The sequence below is a fragment of the Chelon labrosus genome (assembly GCF_963514085.1).
Source record: "Chelon labrosus genome assembly, chromosome: 5".
In the NCBI taxonomy this organism is placed as follows: Eukaryota; Metazoa; Chordata; class Actinopteri; order Mugiliformes; family Mugilidae; genus Chelon; species Chelon labrosus.
Window position 1 is genome coordinate 8,645,390 of NC_140341.1, and position 18,456 is coordinate 8,663,845.

Genomic DNA, 18,456 nt, shown 5'->3' on the forward strand with positions numbered 1-18,456 from the left:
CGGCGGCTTGGATTAAGTGCTTCCAAATGTGCATCCTCCAAAAATGAGATTTGAGAGACGAGGCCAAAATGTCAGCTAAATATGCTGCAGTCGGCTGTTTGTTAATGGCTTAATTGAAGCAGTCTTGTTTGTCTGCCTTGTTGTGGCCTGCGAGTGAATGAGTGAGTGAGTGTGTGCTCGCTGAGTGAAGCAGCAATGAGGTGGAAGGTTGAAACTCAGCGTGGGTTCAAGCAGCATCGTAGTGAGTCAAGTTCAGGTCATGTTTAGTGTAATTTGCTTGAGTTGGTCGCGCTGGTCTGAGGTCAAAGTGTCACTTGCTGCATGATTGTCATCATTACACAGAAAACATGTTTTTCTTGTTGTGATTTCTGGTGTGGGAACTCCTAATGGGCCCTGTTTTCTTCAGGCTTCTGGCTCAGGTCCTAAATATTGAACCCATGAAGACCTCAAGTTAAGACTATGACCTTCATTTATCTAGATTTGCATTAACATCAAATCAAGAAAAGATCTCTATGACAACTTGTGGGTTTAGACGCTTAACAACCTCAAAATGAATGCAGTAGAACTTATCAAATATTTGTATGCGTTTATATGCACAGGAAGCTTTTTAAAATCAGAACACACATTAGTAAATCTTCTTTTTACTTGTGTGTGTTTGACATCCATGTACGCCGATCAGGCATAACATTATGACTACCGTCCTAATATCTTGTAGGTCTCCCTTGTGCCTCCAAAGCAGTTGTGACTCATCAAAGAATGGACATGGACCTTCTGAGGTTGTCCTGTGGTGTCTGGAAATAGGATGTTGTTAGTGGGGGGCCTTTGAGGGGAGGGGCCTCTGTGGATCATCCCACAGATACTTGATCAGTTTGGGATCTAGTGAATTTGGAGGCCAGGTCAACACCTTGTGCTGTTCTTCATGTTTTTTTTAGTTGTTCCTAAAGCGTTTTTTGTTTCGGTGTCAGGCTGCATCCTGCTGGGGATGGCTGCTGCCATCAAGGAGTGTCATTGCTATGGGGTGGGGGGTGTCTGGTCTGGTCTAGGTGGGTGCTACATGTCTAAGTGACATCCACACGAATGAATGTCAGGTCCAAAAGTTTCCCAGCAGAACATTCAATTGTCACAAGATGGTTTAAATGTTATTCACTTCTCCTGTCAGTGGTCATAATGTTGTGGCTGATCGTTGTATATTTGATTTATTGTTATTATTATTATTTTTTCATTTCTCCATTTTCATCTTTCTGTGAGAATCTACCGATGCATTTTGATAAAATTAACGGACTGTGCATAAAATATTAAGTTCAACTTAAGCCAGGCAAAAGCCAGAAATTGTCACTTAACACTCACTTTGTTCTCATCGCACCAAAGAAAAGACTCAAAACTCCAAAACAAACATATTCACATACTCAAAAGACTGAACTGTATTAACGTATGAATGAAAAAAGATTTAAATCAGGTCACAACATCATCACCTCTCCAGCTTTGGCCGGCTTTGGTCTCCCCACTAAGCCTCCTCTTCTAATCTTTCCCCTCAACAGTCTGTCGTAACCTATCTAATCTACGTGCGTCTTGAGTTTGAAACCAACAGTAGTTTAAAGCCAAGTGCGGCGGCTCCACATTTCAGTCTGACTCCTTTTATCTTCCGTGAAACTTTAGGGTTGGCGCCCTGCACATACAGGGCCCTTTGTATACTTTGCTCTGGGAAAGGAAGTCGGCAATTCGCTTTATTTTCAGCCCCTGCTTATGTTGCGCTTTAGAAGTTATATCAAGCAAAATACGAATCCGTGTCTTCTAGACGACAGAGCAAACACGCTTGTTTTCTCTCTCGTCGTGTCAGCTTCTGCTGTGTCGTTTAATTACGTGCAGATATGCAGACTTGCAGTTTCCCCCTTGTGTCGTGGACCGAAGCGTGAGATGCAGCTGACGAGCAGAGACCCCAACAGAAGCTTTCAATTTAAGCTCTTATCTCAGAAGACGGTGATATATCAGTCATCGCTTGAACAGTATCTTTGTATGGGAGTTTTTTTAGATAATATGGCTAGACTCACTGTCAATAACTCATATGAAAGAATAAAGACAACAGTTTTAAAAAACTGCTTATGCTTATGTATATAGTTTGATTTTTAAATAAGGTTCCTGACACAGCTGTGAGTAAGCAATCTGTGAGTAATTAGTGTTGTTGGACTGTTTTCAGCTGCAGATTAATACATATTAGGTGCTCTGTGTCTTTACATCAGCGGGTCATGCTGATTATAATTGTTCTCTGTTCCTCATAAGAGTCGCCTTTAATTAAAAGTACTTGTCTATCACTATGTTCCTAGGTCATGTTACTGAGTTAAAGAATTAGACAGATGAGAAAGAGCGAGATAAAAGTGCATCTTACAGAAAAATGTAAGTTGTTGAAACAAAAAATGAGTTGCATAAGTTTGATGCGAATGCAAAGGCTATAACGCCGTCAGACAATAGCTGATCAGTAGATTGTGCCAATGCAAACTGAACATTTTCTACTGCTGCAGCTCAACGTTAAAAGCTTTTAACTGAAAAACTGGATTATGAGCTAGTCACAAGAAAGGCAGTATGTTTGTAAGTAAACTTTGCCCTCACCACTGCCTCCATCCACAGTTATCATCTACAAAATGAGAGAAAAGTCCTTGTTGAGATCACAGGTTGAGCTTCTTTGCCAGTGGATAAGTATAGGAGCTAATCCACTGAGGTGTTACCACACACACTGACACGCTGATACTCACACAAATTAAAACATAGTCCTAGTCCAGGTGGAACACCTGACACTGCAAGGATAGGTTCCTATTTATAGCATAGACTGTATAAATGTGAAGTCAAATCAAGTAGAGCTCCCCCTGGTGTCTGGCTGCAGTATAGGTCGTAAGCTCCGCCCCCTCCATGTTAGTGGGTGGGACTTGGGCCAAACTAAAACACTAAAGTATACGTCAAATAATTTTTTCTAGGATGGTTTCTGTCATTTTATGTAGTTAATATAATGTTGATGCATGTTCAAGTGTCAATTTTTTTGGATACGTTATAGTTAGTTATTTGACGCTATAGAAACAGGATGTGACATAATGACTACCAGTTGCCATGCCAACCAGTCCATAAAGCAGCCCTGTGGGCCACGCTGGCTGCAAAGTCGCAAGATGGCGCCGCCCGTATCCGCAGAAAATAGCATCAGTTTGGCCAAAGCAAGGAAGTGGGGATGCATTCTCCATATTTATATACGGTCTATGTTTTACAACCACAGCCGTTCAATTAGACCTTTTAAGAATACCTTTAAACATATGTATTATGGCTCATACAATCAGTTTATTTCACAGAGTAATGAAACAAGAAGCAGCAGCCACAGTGAGCTGTTAGATGAAGAGCTGCTTAAATGAACCTTACAACTCTTGACTTATTTATACAGTAGCATTTGCTGTTACCATCAGTAACTTCGGGTGTCGACAAATGTTCGAAATTGCCAATGTGTATATTGTTTTTCGGGGACACCGACCAAAATCTGCATCTATAGTTGAATAATGTACTGAGTCTGGGAACCTCTGGTCTGTGGCTCAAAGGGCTCAGCCACAACAAGGTTTAGATTACCTTTAAAATACTTGTTCATGGGATCAATCCAATGTTGGTTTTGGCCTTTTCAATGGATCTTTTGGCAGTAGAGAATATGATAGGGCTTCAGCAGACTTATCCTTCAAGCAACATGTCCCACGTACTTCATTATATATTTTACAATGTTTTTTGCGCACAATCTAAATCAGAGCAAAACTTCTATTTGGCACTGTAAAAGCTTTTTTTATCAACCTTTATATTAGAGTCAGGACTGTATATTTTAATTGCCTTGGCATCGGTTAGTCAAAGTAATGCATGAATGTTGGAACTTACTTTTTTTTTCTTTTTACCAGACGACAGAAGAGGCCCCCATCTTGAATTTCCCCCTACAGTTGTTTTGACTTGCACCGAAGGCCAGGCTAGCTAAAACTGTGACTTCAGTACTTCTGCGCGCACACACACACACACAGAAACACCCTCTAAGGCGAGGTTGAGGCTTTCCTTGCTAATCACTCTCATATGTGGAGAGGCCACTGGAAGGCGTGTTGTTTTATCTCACGTCGTCATCTGTGGGCACTGCTGCGAGCATGTGTTGCTGGTTAACACTTAAACACAGAGCGAAGGTAAAAGTCTTTTTCGTCTATTAATGAGCGCATTTACTGTGTGCGCGAGCGCGTGTGCGCTGAGGACGGTTGTGCGCGCGCAGTCGATGGAGTCAGAACATCAGTTGTAGCTTGAAGACTCAAGTGGATTAAGGGCTTAGAGACACACTCCTCCAGAGCTTTAAACACAAACCCCCTTCTTTCCCTTCACAGGATTGGGGTGACTTAATCTCTAATTTATTCTCCTGAGTGCCAGCTCCCCTTTAACCCTTGTTGCCCGAGGAAAGCGCTAGCTTAAATGTACAAGGTATTAAATTCTACATGCTGGTACCGTGATGTGCGACATATTGTTAAGTGGCTGCAGAATGAGATTTTAGCCGCATTGGTGGTTCTGAACTCATCTTAACAGCAGTTAAGTTGTGGTAAAGTACTCTGCCTTCTATAATTTGTCAGTCTGTTAAGTTCTTGACCCTTTAAACAAGTATTTGCATGCATGAATTGAGCAGTTTGTCCTATATTCACGGAGGTTAGTCACTTACAAATCAAGTCAGTTTTGCAAAATATCTGTCAAACCTTTGCAAGACCCTTTGCAAAGGTCCAAGAGGTTTTTAATTGTCATTTGAACCATATATAGCAGGTGCAACACATAGCGAGATGAGAGGACGTTCCTCCAGGACCACGGAGCTACATGAAGACGTAGGACGGAGTAGAACACAAAGGGACAGAGCATGAAGTACAATACAAAAACACTGCCAACAGCGCAAGTGCAAAGACAAACAATACGATACAGACTGCGTGAAACACTTGGGAGACAATGCGCCCATAAAAAAGACATTACGCAGGACAGAGAGCAGCGCCGGCTCATAAACAGACTAACAGAGTAAGAGCTAGCGTGGGGGCAAACGTTTGACTGATCAGCAGCAAGATGTGTGCAAAAGACGCAAAGGTTGTGATGTAATTGCGGGTGTGTTCAGTCCAGTTTCGGCGAGTTCAAGAGTCTTGACGGCTGCAGAAACTGAACGGAAGAAATGCAGCACGAGGAAGCAACAGTTTTGGGAAGGCAGGTTTCGAATAAAAATAAGGCATTCATCACAGTAATCTGTTATAAATGTTTTACCAGAATATTGACTGATTGTTTGGCCCAAGCTGTTCATTGAGGAAACGGCTTCATGTGGAGTTAAACTGATCCCTCTCGGAAACTATTCCAGCAAAACCTGAATATTATGACTTTCATGAAGGATGGATTTACAGAAAGGCTTGCATTTGTCTGCACTAGCGTATATTAAAAACTGTAATCTTCAAGAAATCGCATGAGAAGAGCAAATTCTTTAGAGCGCAAGACAGAGAATGTAACCGCGCCAGTGGCTCATGATGAACGGTGTCGTGGTTTGGAAGAACTACAGTGATAGGTGATGTATAGTGTTAAATAACATGCATTGTTAGCTGTAGTTGCAAAAGTAAGAAGAGAGCAGGACGTTCAGATCAAGTCTGTAAATATGCAGCAACAACAAATCTTTTTTTGCCGTCGTCCTTCAAAGGCAACGCTCCGGACACGATAGCTGGCACGTTAATTGCTAAATGCGCCGCCTTTATGTGCCTGTTTACAGAGTTGGAGACCTCGAACCTAGAGATAGAGGTGGAAAGAAGAAGTGTCTGTGTGAGATTTTAAAATATCCAGCTGTGTCCAAGCTTCAAGCTGTGGTTTTGGTCTCGGTGTCAGTTAGATGCCAAGGAGGCAGACTCTAATGCGATCAGACAGAAATAAGCATGGTGTGTGGCCCTCAGTGTCTGCGGAAGACAGACTGCAGCCTCAAATCGAAATTTAGGTTCTTCTTTAATCCCTGCGTCACTTTTATATTACGGTATGTATAGATGAGGAGACGTGAGATGAAGGAGGACTGAAAAAAAGGCTAGAAAGGAAGAGTTCGGTTGATGGCGTCCTCCTGTTTGCTGTGTTCTGCAGAAATCTTACAGTTTAGACAAAGACCTGTTTCTGAGGGGCTCATTTAATCTCCCCTGTTACAGAGCTGCATGTAGCGGGAGTCGGTGCGGACAAAACCAAGCTGATTGTTTGACAGCGCAATGTGCTGCTCAGTAAATACCCTTAAAGATCCCTATCATCCCCCTGTTTGGTGTCTTGACGCCAGCTACATGTCAGGAAGACAGACACTGATTCTAATGGGATCAGGCAGACGTTAATAAGTGTTTGTGTATGTGTGTGTTGTGTGGCAGGATGCCTGTGCCCTAACATCCAGCTTAAACCTACAGTTGCTCTTGAGCCTTCTGTCTTTATCTCTTCAGACAAACAATGTCACTTGAGGACGCTCTGTGTTAGCACTGATGACATTTTATCCCACCTGAATCGCTGGCACATCTGTTTATTGAATCCGATTAAATGCGACTAACGGACCGTTTCAAGCTGCGCAGTTCTGTGTTTACCTTCAGCCAAACTATTAAAATGATTCATGTTCAAAGAAAGCTGCAGAGAGCGTGCGCCGGTCACCCTGATATAAGATTTGCATGTGGTTTTGTGCAGCTATTCATTCGATCTCAACAGACCCACAGAGAGTACAATAGCTACATTATTGGACAACACACCAGTATGAAATAAATCTGAATCATCCTTTAAAGGGGAATTACTGTTTTTTACAACCTGGACCTTATATCTGGCATAAGATACGATTGTTTACTCACCCATATAACTTTGGTGTCATTTGGAGTCATTCGGACGATATTTAGATCTGCGTATATCCATATAGTGGGAGTGAATGGGGCACCGAGACGCAGCCTCTAAATAACGCATTATCTGCCGCGAAACCCGTTCATTTCACCAATATTTTGTTATGATATGCTAGTGCTATTCCCCGTTGAGTCCGGAGTTACTTGTTATCTATACACAGACGTGCAGCGGTTTGTTGTTCTTTGGCCAGCTGTTCCTCTCTCTGCCTCCGCATCCTCCTTTCAACGAGCTCCTCATCCGTATACTCTGGCTCAAAACGGTAAGGACGTCCATCATAAACAAAGTCGTCGTCCACAACCTCAGAATCGCAAAAATATTTAGCCATGTTGCAAAAAACTAGCAGTAGCAAATTACAGGTAAACAAGCCGCCTGGGGTGCTTGCGGTGCTCAGAGATGACATCATCCAGGTCAGAGGTTAGTAGGTCAAGCTACAGACCCCAGATGATGATAACAAGTAACTCCAGACTGAACGAGGAATAGCACTAGCGTATCAAAACAAAATATTGGTGAAATGAATGAGTTTCGCAGCAGATAATGTGTTATTTAGAGTCTGCGTTTCGGTGCCCCATTCACTCCCACTATATGGATATACGCTGATCTAAATGTCCTCTGAATGACTCCAAATGACACAACAGTTATATTGGCGAGTAAATGATCATATTAAATGCCAGAAATAAGGCTCAGGTTATAAAAAAAAAACAGTAGTTCCCCTTTTGGAACTCTTTCTTAAAAGAAATAAATGCTCTTCTTGGATTTAACAGCAACAGAAAGTCCACAAGGACCCATTTACTTTTAGGATAAGCTTGTAACTACTGGAATCTCCTCCTGGAGAGTGCAAATGGTCTCTCACTGTTTCGCTGATTTCCACTCTTGCACCGAGAAATGAAGCGATTTGCCTGAAAAGTCAGCAAAGAAGAATTTTGCCAGGTAGTAAACATGCACGTAAACAAGGGCGGTTTCTGCTTTTCCGATGTTTTCTGAAAGAAATTATACCTTTCTTTGACTGAAACCGCCAAGAGGTCAGACATAAGATGGTTCACATGAAGACAAAGGGAACTCCTGTGTTTGCTTGTATGTTCACACTGATCGGATTTCTTTTATTTGGAGAAGGAGTAGTTTGATTCCTACACAGATTGTTTCAGTTAGACTGTGTGAAGGCATGCATTGTGGATGTAGTTGTGGTCATCCAGTTGCTGACTGCCAGTGAAAGTAGAAGCGACAACGCAAAAAGGCAAAGATAAATAAAACATGTCAAAAGTTCGGCTCACGTACGGTTTAATTTATTCTATTTTCTTGCATTAAAAGCGAGACGACAATTAAATGTGTGGAGAGATGTGAAATATAAAAATCTGGGCTTGTCTTTTCTAGAAGCCGTTTGTTTTCATTGAACCTTTTAAACCTTTAAGTGTACGGTGTCGCTATGTCGACACTGGGCACCGTTTAGCGGCGATTCATTGCAACCCGATCCGAACTTTTAGAAAATGTCACCCCTTTGGTCAAGCAGAAACTGTCCTTTCGCAAAGGCCAGCATGACTCGCGAGACAGAAGCTGTCCCTGTTTGGCCGCTCTGTTTCGGGGACAGATTCTGGCAACGGCTGCTGTGCCTGGACTGCGTGTCCTTTCCCAAGGCACAAACGAAATGGGACAAGTCCCCCGAGAAGTCAGATAAAGACCGTAGGAAAAGTTCTGCGAAGGAGGGAGAATGAGCGTACATGGCGATAAGAGGAGATAGTGTGAGTGTGTACATGTGAGGGTAAACACCGCCGAGGTATGACCGCGGTTTAGAAAACGCGGTAGGTTTTGCCGCACCTGTGTCACAGCGCCGAGCCTTTCCAGGTCACGGGTTCGGGGAGAGGCTACACCTGAGTGCATCGCTCCCGCTGTGGTCTGGAACATTCCTCCGGGCCTCGGTAATGCCTCCTAATGGCACTAATGAGCCTCCGCAGAGGAGCCCCCTGCTCCACATGGGTCGGGTGGAAAGGCGGGAGGACGGAGGGGGAGAGGGGGGAGGGAGGGAAAGGTAAACAACGAAATTGGAAGAAAGATGGAGTTAGATATGGACGAGTGAAATAGAGACGGTCGACAGCGAGACATGAGTGGGGAAAGGAGAAGAAAAGGGAAAAAGTTGCAATAGAGGGACGCCTAAGAATACACTCGCATTCGTTCAGCGTATGGTTTACGTCTGGTGTCAGATTTCAGCGCAGAGAAGGTGGTGTGTCTTTTATTTGCAGAGTTGTAGGTGGTCCTGTCATGGAGTTACAATCAATGTTTGATCTTAAACTCCTCTCAAATATTTAACCTCAGTTATAACAAAGTTTCTGTGACGAAATCCCACTCAGCCTTGACCATCCTCACTTAAAAAGTGTAAATCAGCCTTATATAGAGTTTAGTTTACAGAGTTTTAATAAGTTGCCAAAGCATTTGCACCCTTTTTTTATGTCCTCTTCCTTTTTTTCCCTGTCTTGTTTCGTCCATGTCTGCTTCTTGGAGGTGAGTTATCCATGGGGGAGCTCCAGGATCCATTCCTCGTCAGCGTCCACCTCATCGCTGACCCCGGCGAAGGCAAGTTCCTGCAGCGCGCCGCAGATGCCGTGCTGTCCTGGGTCCACCCCGACCTGCAGCTCTTCAGGGTCTCCGAGCGGGCCCCCGCGTCCCATCGGTCGCGGCAGAAGCGCCATCAAAGCAGCGGCCCGGCTGCGGCCTGCCAGCCGGCCCTGGCGGTCATCCTCTTCCTGCAGGAGGCGTACGGCGGCGAGGAGCAGATACTGATGCTGCACCGCGCTCTGCAGAGGCCTCCGTGGCGCTACCACCACACCGAAAAGGTCAGCAATGGCCGGAGGATGCTGCCGCTGACGCCTTGCAGTCAGGACTTCTTCACTCTGTCCGCTGGCACGCCGCTCTGGGCCGTGAGGCAGGTCCACTACGGGAAGGAAATAGTTCGATTTACAGTTTATTGCCGCCACGAAAATTACGTCGACATGGTGCGGCTTTACAAGCTGCTGCTTCAGAGGAGGGTGGCTCAGAAGAAGGAGGACTTTTGCTTCTTTGTGGTGTACTCCAACCCTGATATGGAGATCCAGCTGTCATTTAAGAGGCTCCCGCGGGGTCAGAGCCCTGGGGTGCTGGAGTCAGCAGTGATGGAGGTGAGGGTCAGGGACGTCGGAGTACTGGTGCCCCTGCTGCCTCACCCCTGCAGTCCAATCAGTGAGGTGCGCTGGCAGACAGAGGACTACGATGGAAATAAGATCCTGCTGCAGGTGAGGTTTTGTGTTTTGTTATTTTTTTTTTTAATGAATGCTGCTGAAAAGCTTGTGTGAGAGCGAATATACACACTCGCCTAAAGACGGACATGCACAGTTGTTTGAAGGTATCAGTTTCCGAGGGGAGAGGTGTCCAGGCGGTGGGAGATAAGCAGTTCTGAAAGTTCAAGCCGATTAAGAAGTAGTCCATTACTGGGATTGGAACAGCATCGAGAGAAACAATAAGCTAATCCGTCATGACAATGGACCATATGCATGATACTTAACTGCCACCTGGACCGAAGTCATGCCGTCCTCTAAGAAGTGACACAAAGACTTTGTGTCTCTTGTCAAACACAATGAGCCTGGATTCACATCAGCGTCTAAATTAATCTATAAAACAAGTCTGTTCATGAGTGTGTGGAAAGTATTAAGCTGCAGATGTTTAGCTAAAGGACTGGAAACAGAAGGAACGTTTAAACCATTTTAGCTGCCGTAACTTCATAATACCTCAGTTTCTTTGCTGTAACACAACCAAGCTCATACTGAGTTGTAGATATGTACAATATACAGTATATTCCCATATGCAAATTTAACAGCAGAGTGTAGAAATACTTTCTGTTTGGATCTAAAAAGAGGGAGTAAGCTCTTATATATTTATCAGAATCATCTCGACATTCTTATATCCATTATAGCATTTTTTCTAAGAAGTCACGTTGGTGGTTTTTAGGGGGTGCAAGTGGCGGTTGATGTGCTCGGTGTCTTCAGATATTGCATAATCAAAACCGTTGGAGCAGTTGGCCGTTGTGAATTGTTGCAGTTTGAACAATTTCCAAATCTTGGATGTGTATAATTTTTAGTAGGGGTGGGACTTAACCCTAACCCTAACTTTTGTCAGTGCAAGATTTCCTACACTGATGCCCATGTCAGGTACGGGCTAACGGCTACCAAAATAGAGGAATCGGATGAAAGCACGTTGCTAGGACTGATGGAAGGCACGTTTTATTTAAAAAAAACTACCTGATGGAAGCCTTAATAAAAGCAGGGTTTTGTGCAAACTGCAAAAACAGAGTTTGCATACCACCGAAGCACTTCAACCCCATCTAAATGCAGAGCATGTTGCAGTGAGGACAGAAACCGCCGGAGCTGTTAGTGCTAGCAGTCCCGGTCCAAGTACAAACAAGACGTGTCTGCAGCCCAAACTGTTTTTTTTTTTTTACCCTAACCATTTAAAGTCAGTACTGTTCTGAAAAAGTACTTAAAGTACTTAAAATGGCACTTGAATTGAAATGGAATTAAATGAATTTTTCCAGACGTTAAAAGAGCTTGAGTTTACAATTTTCATGTCTGTGTCTATTATTTGATTCAGTCGTCCACTAAAGTCCATTTAAATTAAAACAATGTTGCTTTATGGGGCAAATATTGTTATGCGATTAAAATGTGATTAATCAACAGTTAAGCCTCTAATTAATTAGATAAAATGTTTTAATCGGGTCCCACCCTTAATTTTTAGTAATTTAACAGGAACGTCACAAGACATGATGATTGATCATAAACCAATCAAATGAATGTATTTCAAAATAAACTTTCATTTAGGAAGCTGCACACTGGCCCGCACACAATGTCATATTTTAACCGGCTAAGTCACAGGTGTCAAACAAAATTTGCAAAATTATGAACTGAAAATTACATAGAAGACTGCAATTTTTCACACAAAAGTAACTTCTATTCCTAATTTGTCCACTGTTGTAGTAAAGGAAGTGGACAGAATGCGCCCAAATTGCACTTTAAATTTCAAGGATAAGGATAAAGGATAGTTTATTAAACGTAAACATTCTCCTAATTTACTTGCACTTCTTTGCATTAAAACAAATCTGGAAGAAAAGAATCTGGAGTTGTCATTAGTTGTAGGTTACTATCTTACTGGTCCAGCCTGCTTGAGATCAGATTGTGCCGTATGTGGCCCCTGAACTAAAATGAGTTTGACACCCCTGGACTAAGTGCTTAGGGCAGTAGCCAGCAGTGCATCCTCAATTAATCCTGAGTCCGTTCACTCCTGTGCTAAGAGCCTTTCCACTTGTTAACGGATCACCCGAGACACATGCTGGTGAAGCTCTGCAATTCCCAAACAATGTCAACATCTTGGAATAACAGCATTTTGACAGCATGTTAAAATAAAATCTGAGTTGTTTCCTCCTTTTGGTTATCCCTGATTTTTCACCAGATGCGTTGGACGTGTTGCTGCAGCTGCACGTCCATTCATCACGTCCGGTGACTGCCACGTCTTGGGTAGAACTGTCAGATTTCTTTTTAGTTCCAGTTCTTGTTCTCTGCCAGTTCTTGAGATTGTAGTACACACAAACTAAATGGAAGCTTTGCGAGCGGATGTTTCGCACCACGGGAGCGATTAATTGCTTTTCTCTTGACGTACATAGTGTAGGTTTTTATTTTGAGTTTTAAAATGATCATCCAACTAGGACAGATTCATGTCATATCTCATAATCTTGTGTTAAAATAACCCCAACCCCCGTACGAACAATTAGCATCCTTTAATCTACAGTTACATCTATCAACATAAATCTAATTGAACGTTCGTGCTCCTGCAGTATTGTGTAGTTGAGGATTAGTGTTCAGTTTTTGTGTTTTTGGCTGGTTGAAGGTCACATCTCCGGCTGACCTGGCTTATCCCTCAATAGCTAAAGCTTTTTAAGAGTGAGGGTCCGATCATTGCCATGTCAACAGCCTCATTACCCAGCGCCCCCTGCTGCGGCCCTTCACCCGCGGTGTTGCACGCTGTCCTCGCAGCAAAACTGGACACATCCCGTCGCTTCATATTAGCAGACGGAGGATGCGCGCTTTCACTCTGAACATGCACCGAAACTGTTCGGGGGTGACAGCGCACGCATAAACTCCCGTGACCTCTTTTTAAACGACGGCCTCCGTTGGCTGTCTCTGACGGCGCTTACTGTCTCCTTCTTTCCTGTGTGGCGAGAGTCGAGTACGCGGCCGTGCAAACCGTTTCACGGCTCAGGGCGGAGGGGAAGCTATAGAAGAAGAAGACAAAGTGAAGGGAGATGAAAAGATAAACAGGATGAAGTGGACTGTGGAGCAGAGAGAAGAACGGAGACAGAGGGGAAAGGTGGTTTATAAAAGAGCCAGCTATGAGACACTGAGCAGGGAGAGAGGAAACACACAGGGCTTTGTTACACTCTTTGACTCCTTTCTCTCTCCGCACACACACTTTCAGTTTTATTTTTGTGAGGAACCTCAGTGATATTCTGCATTTACAAACTCTTAACCCAAACTTGAACCTTAAACTTAACCCTGTCTTTAATGTTAAAGGATTAGCCCAGATTAAAGAGTGTAAACTAGTGATTTACTAATAAAACTCTTAATATGTTACAACTAGTAAGTTATAGAGATGTAAAAGATGTTCATATACACCTGGATTGGATTGTTCTAGTTTTATCTTTCTCCTATATATACATATTAGCTCACGTTAGCTTTGTCAGTTTGTTAAATAAGCTTCACACTACTTATACCTTCAAGGTTCTGAGGGTAAATATTCAAGAACTAGTTTCTGGATATAAAAAGAAATGGCTCCAATTGACCAAAATAAAAATTTACTCACTCATTTTATGGGATTATAACTCAAAACTGCACAAGGAGTCTAAACCGTCTCCTGCCGTCAGTGTATCTATCGTGCAAACCTGCCTTTTTTTTCCTCCGGAGTTTGTTTCAGAGTTTCAAAATGGAGCAGTGAGAGAACACCACCGAAAAATTTTCTGTAACCGCTTGTAATCTGGACGGTCGTGGGGGAACTGGAGCCTTTCCCAGCTGTCATTGGGCGACAGGTCTCCAGTCTATCTCAGGGCTAACACAGAGAGACAGACAACCATTCACACTCACACATACGGCCAATTTAGAATCACCAATTAACCTAACCAGCATGTCTTTGGACAGTGGGAGGAAGCTGGAGTACCTGGAGAGAACCCACGCAGACACAGGGAGAACATGCAAACTCCACACAGAAAGGGATTCGAACCAAGAACCCTCTTACTGTGAGGCATCAGGGCTAACCAACACGCCACTGTGCCGCCCAAAATGCTCTTTTTCTGTAACAAAACTCAAACGTGTGGTGAAATCTCTGAAAAGTGGGTGTTGTGAAGTAAAATCTGAAAGAAATGGAAATGAGTGCAAATATTATATATATGTGATGATTCTGTATCATTTCTTGTTGTTTAAAGTCTTAAATTTTTTATTTTTTTCATGTTTTGAAGACTCTGTCTCTGAGATCTCTGCTTCTATATTACTTGAATTGTGTCTTTCAGAGTTAAGAATTAAGAAAAACCTTTATTTGTCCCGCAATTGGGAAATTGTGAGTTGCAGTTTACAACAGCATACAGAAGGGCAGAAAAACTATCAAGAGTAAAAAGTGTAGGGTTGCACCTCTTTCCAGTAACAGCGTGGACTGGTGTTCGTAGGGTTAATTTATGTGACATTTTTATGAATCTTGAACCTTGAAGTGTCCCATGGCACCTTCATGTGACCCAAGTATCCGTCATGTGCTTGGTCACGTGGTAACACACGGCTGTTGCTGTGGTGACGCTTCCATAACCCGACTGTGGAAAAAGGCTAAAAGATTTTGGAAAACTCCTGAATTCAGTGTATTTTATCACAGATGTGTCAAATCTGTTGGCCACGTACGTAATCCCCCCCCCCCCCCCCAGTACAACCTCGGCAACAACAGCAACACGGTCCGCGGTCTGTTTGTCAGAGGCGCCCGATAATGAGGGAGGTCAAGAGTGCGTCCACTCAACAAGACACTCAAAACTAACAGATGTCCTGTTAACAAGCCTACGGAGCTGTTAATGGGACATCATTCAGATGATTTAATAAAATGAAATGAAATGAAATAAGAAGAGATATAAACCGCCGTCCAGAGCTGACATCTCCTCCTTTTTTCAAGTATTTGTGTACTTGAACGTTCAGATGAAAGGAGCCCTCTGTGTGCCCTTTGACCTCTGTTGTCCGCCTGTGCTCCGGTTTCCCTAAGCCGATCAGCCAATCAGAGTGATCTCTCTGCCGACTCAACGTCAGCCTCCTCAGTCGGCTGAAAAGCTGCTGTCATAGCACTGTTTACACTCCCAGACCACAGGCCTCTCGGTTCATGCGTAGAAAGCATCAATCTCACATCTGATCCATTACAAACTCCTTAAACGATGAACCAATAATAGTCATCCAATAAACTGATAAATCAACCGGTCATTTCAGCCCTTTTCGGGATAATAAATGTGACGCTACATCCACTGTTGTGTAAGTACTGGAAGAATATTTCTTAATGTCAGAGATACAGCTCTGGCTTTGCTCTTGTCGTGAGGACGTAATAAATCACAGTTCAGCTCTTCTCTCGCTCTCGGGAAAGTTTAAGATTCGCCTGCGTGATATTTATTGTTGTTGAACGCCAGCATATGGAAATCTGCAAACTCCCCTCCATGCCTGCGCTCTTGGAAATAATTGTCCCGAGGCCACCGGTTGGAAAGTTACTGCTTCTGCCTGCATTGTCTGGTCGGAAGGAACCGGATGACGGAGCAGACGCGAGAACAGAAACATGGAGAAACAATCAGCCAGCGTAGGGTAGGAGGAACGGAGCTGCACGTTCAAATGAGGGGGAGAATCAGAGACGAGAACCGCGCCGCTGCAGCCGTCTTACATGTTAAAGAACATTTCCACATTTATCTCAGAACAGGGGAACGTTGCTCCATATGCCTCCAGACCTGCCGCTCTGTGAATGAGTGGATTTTCTGAGCACCAGGGTCTGTGTTTGGAGATGCTTTCGTACATATATGGAGGTGTGATACACATGGGGCTCTTCTGGACGATGATGACTTCTCCAGCTGCTGGAGCTGCTTCGTAAAGTGGTCGGCCTGAGAACAGGGGTGGCGTGGGGGGGCTTTTTGAAAACCTCGGGGTTCCCCTGTACCCCTTCCTCCTTCACTTTGCTGCCTGTACGTCGCGTGAGGAGCCCCTCGTTGCATGAGAGCCCCACAAAGGGAGCTTAATGGTCTTGAATGTGAACCTCCTTCCTTTGTATCCCCTTTGGCCGTGTATTTAACTGCATGCACGTATAGAGCATGCAGCAAGATGGAAGACGCGGTCTAAAGCTGAGGACAAGAGTTTACCAACAATTCCCAGTTGGGCAAGGTGTGCACCAGTCTGCACTAGTTGCAGACAATCGGCATGGGTAGTTGGCACAAAAATCTGTTAGCGTGTGAGGGGAACAGACCCGACCTCAGTTGCAGTCAGGCGAACATGTTTGATTTATTTTATTTTTTTTTAGCCTAATCTGGACGCAATCAAGTAGTGCGAATTTATTAAAGGACCCGACTGCAAACACGTGTTGCCAGTGAAAGCCAATGAGAAAGAGAGGGTGGGAAACAGGAAGTAGCGTCAGAAGATGCCAGAAGGTAGCCAGGAAATAACAAACAACGATGGCGAACAGCGAGAGAAATGGAAGAGATATTAATCAAGTTGTGGCAGGAGTATGAGTGCCCATATAATGTTGCGGTTCAAATGTCGCCCCCCTTGCATGAGAGTTTGCACGAGAGTTTCATGCGTTCGCTTGGCTTTTGCTTGTTTGACAATCATGTGGTCTGTGTCGTCATAAAAAAGCCAGTCTCTTAGTGTGTGATCACAGTCTTTTCAAAATCTATAAAGACTGTGAAAGTTGTGTGGTGTGTCCCCATCTTAAAGGGGAATTACCGTTTTTTATAACCTGGACCTTATTTCTGGCATAAAATATGATCGTTTACTCACCCATATAACTTTGGTGTCATTTGGAGTCGTTCGGATGATATTTAGATCCGCGTATATCCATATAGTGGGAGTGACTGGGGCACCGAAACACAGCCTCTAAATAACGCATTATCTGCCGCGAAACTTGTTCATTTCACCAATATTTTGTTATGATACGCTAGTGCTATTCCCCGTTGATTCCGGAGTTACCTGTTATCTATTCACGGACGTGCAGCAGTTTGTTGTTCTTTGGCACAAAGTCGTCATCCACAACCTCAGAAACTGAAAAATATTCAGCCATGTTGCAAAAAACAAGCCGCGTGGGCTGTGGGTGGTGCTCAGAGATGACATCATCCAGGTCAGAGGTTAGTAGGTCAATCTACAGACCCCGGACGCTAGCGTATCATAACAAAATATTGGTGAAATGAACGAGTTTCGCACCGGATAATGTATTATTTAGAGGCTGCGTTTCGGTGCCCCATTCACTCCCACTATATGGATTATGCAGATCTAAATATCGTCCAAACAACTCCAAATGACACCAGAGTTATATGGGTGAGTAAACGATCGTATTTTATGCCAGAAAAAAGGTCCAGGTTGTACAAATTGGTAATTCCCCTTTAAGGGGAAGACCTTTGAAACAGCAAATAGTAGGAGGCTGGAGAGATTGTAGCTCATCTGCTGTATGTGTTGTGAGTAAAGTTGTGGAAGCTGTTAACCTCAAAAATATTTTGTTAGACAGTTCAGGAGGGGAAGGCAGGGCTGTGCAAGCGATCAGTAGTAGAAGAAATTGTTAGAGAAACTCTGCCGCTGGATATTGTTTTCTTGGTAGATTATTAAATAAAGAAAGTTTGATGGCTAAAGGTTAGTAGATGTTGATGCATACAGAGATTTATAGCATATGCAACCATTCGCCCATTCACAAACACACTCACAGACCGTGCAAGGTGCTCGCCTGCAGTAAAGAGCGACTACGGTTCCAGTTTCTTGCCAGAGACCCATTTCGGCCCGTTGAGGGGTTGGGATCCCTGCCACAACCCCGCTCCACCGACCAGAGCAACCGCCCTCCTGCACCGCTCGTGTGCTCTGCAGAAAAAAACGAAAACATGGCATTAATTACAAGCCCCGCTCGCATGACGGCAACAAACCTTATCAGTTTGACATGTCGCAGGAGGAAAGGCGCACATGTGGGGAATCAGATTAAAAGCAACTGCAGTCCATTTAGATGAATCGGTCACAAGGTCCTCCTACTCCTCATGCTAGCTCGCTGTCGGGAGTATAATTATTTTAACTTTTCTCAAAATTCAGATGATGATGAAGTTAAAACAGAATGTCAGGATGTCAGCTGTAACTAAAATTTGCTTAATATCCAGCTACTTTGTGACAAGTTTACTAATAAAAACAGATTTTTTAAACTTTTCCTGAGATATTTTTCTGCAGAAGTAAGATATTTAAGTCTTTTTTTTGCAGTATAGACTGTCTGTTGCTGTATATGTGGTTTAAAAAAACAGTATACATTCTT

General features: G+C 43.6%; 1 protein-coding gene across 1 annotated transcript in view; it reads left to right on the forward strand.

The window, feature by feature from the left end:
• The window catches only part of fam124a (family with sequence similarity 124 member A), a 34,549-nt gene that overhangs the window by 14,544 nt on the left and 1,549 nt on the right, over positions 1-18,456 (forward strand). Inside the window, exon 3 of the mRNA XM_084544799.1 lies at positions 9,391-10,157. Coding sequence (XP_084400925.1) covers positions 9,391-10,157 — 767 coding nt within the window. The remainder of the gene's footprint in view (positions 1-9,390; positions 10,158-18,456) is intronic.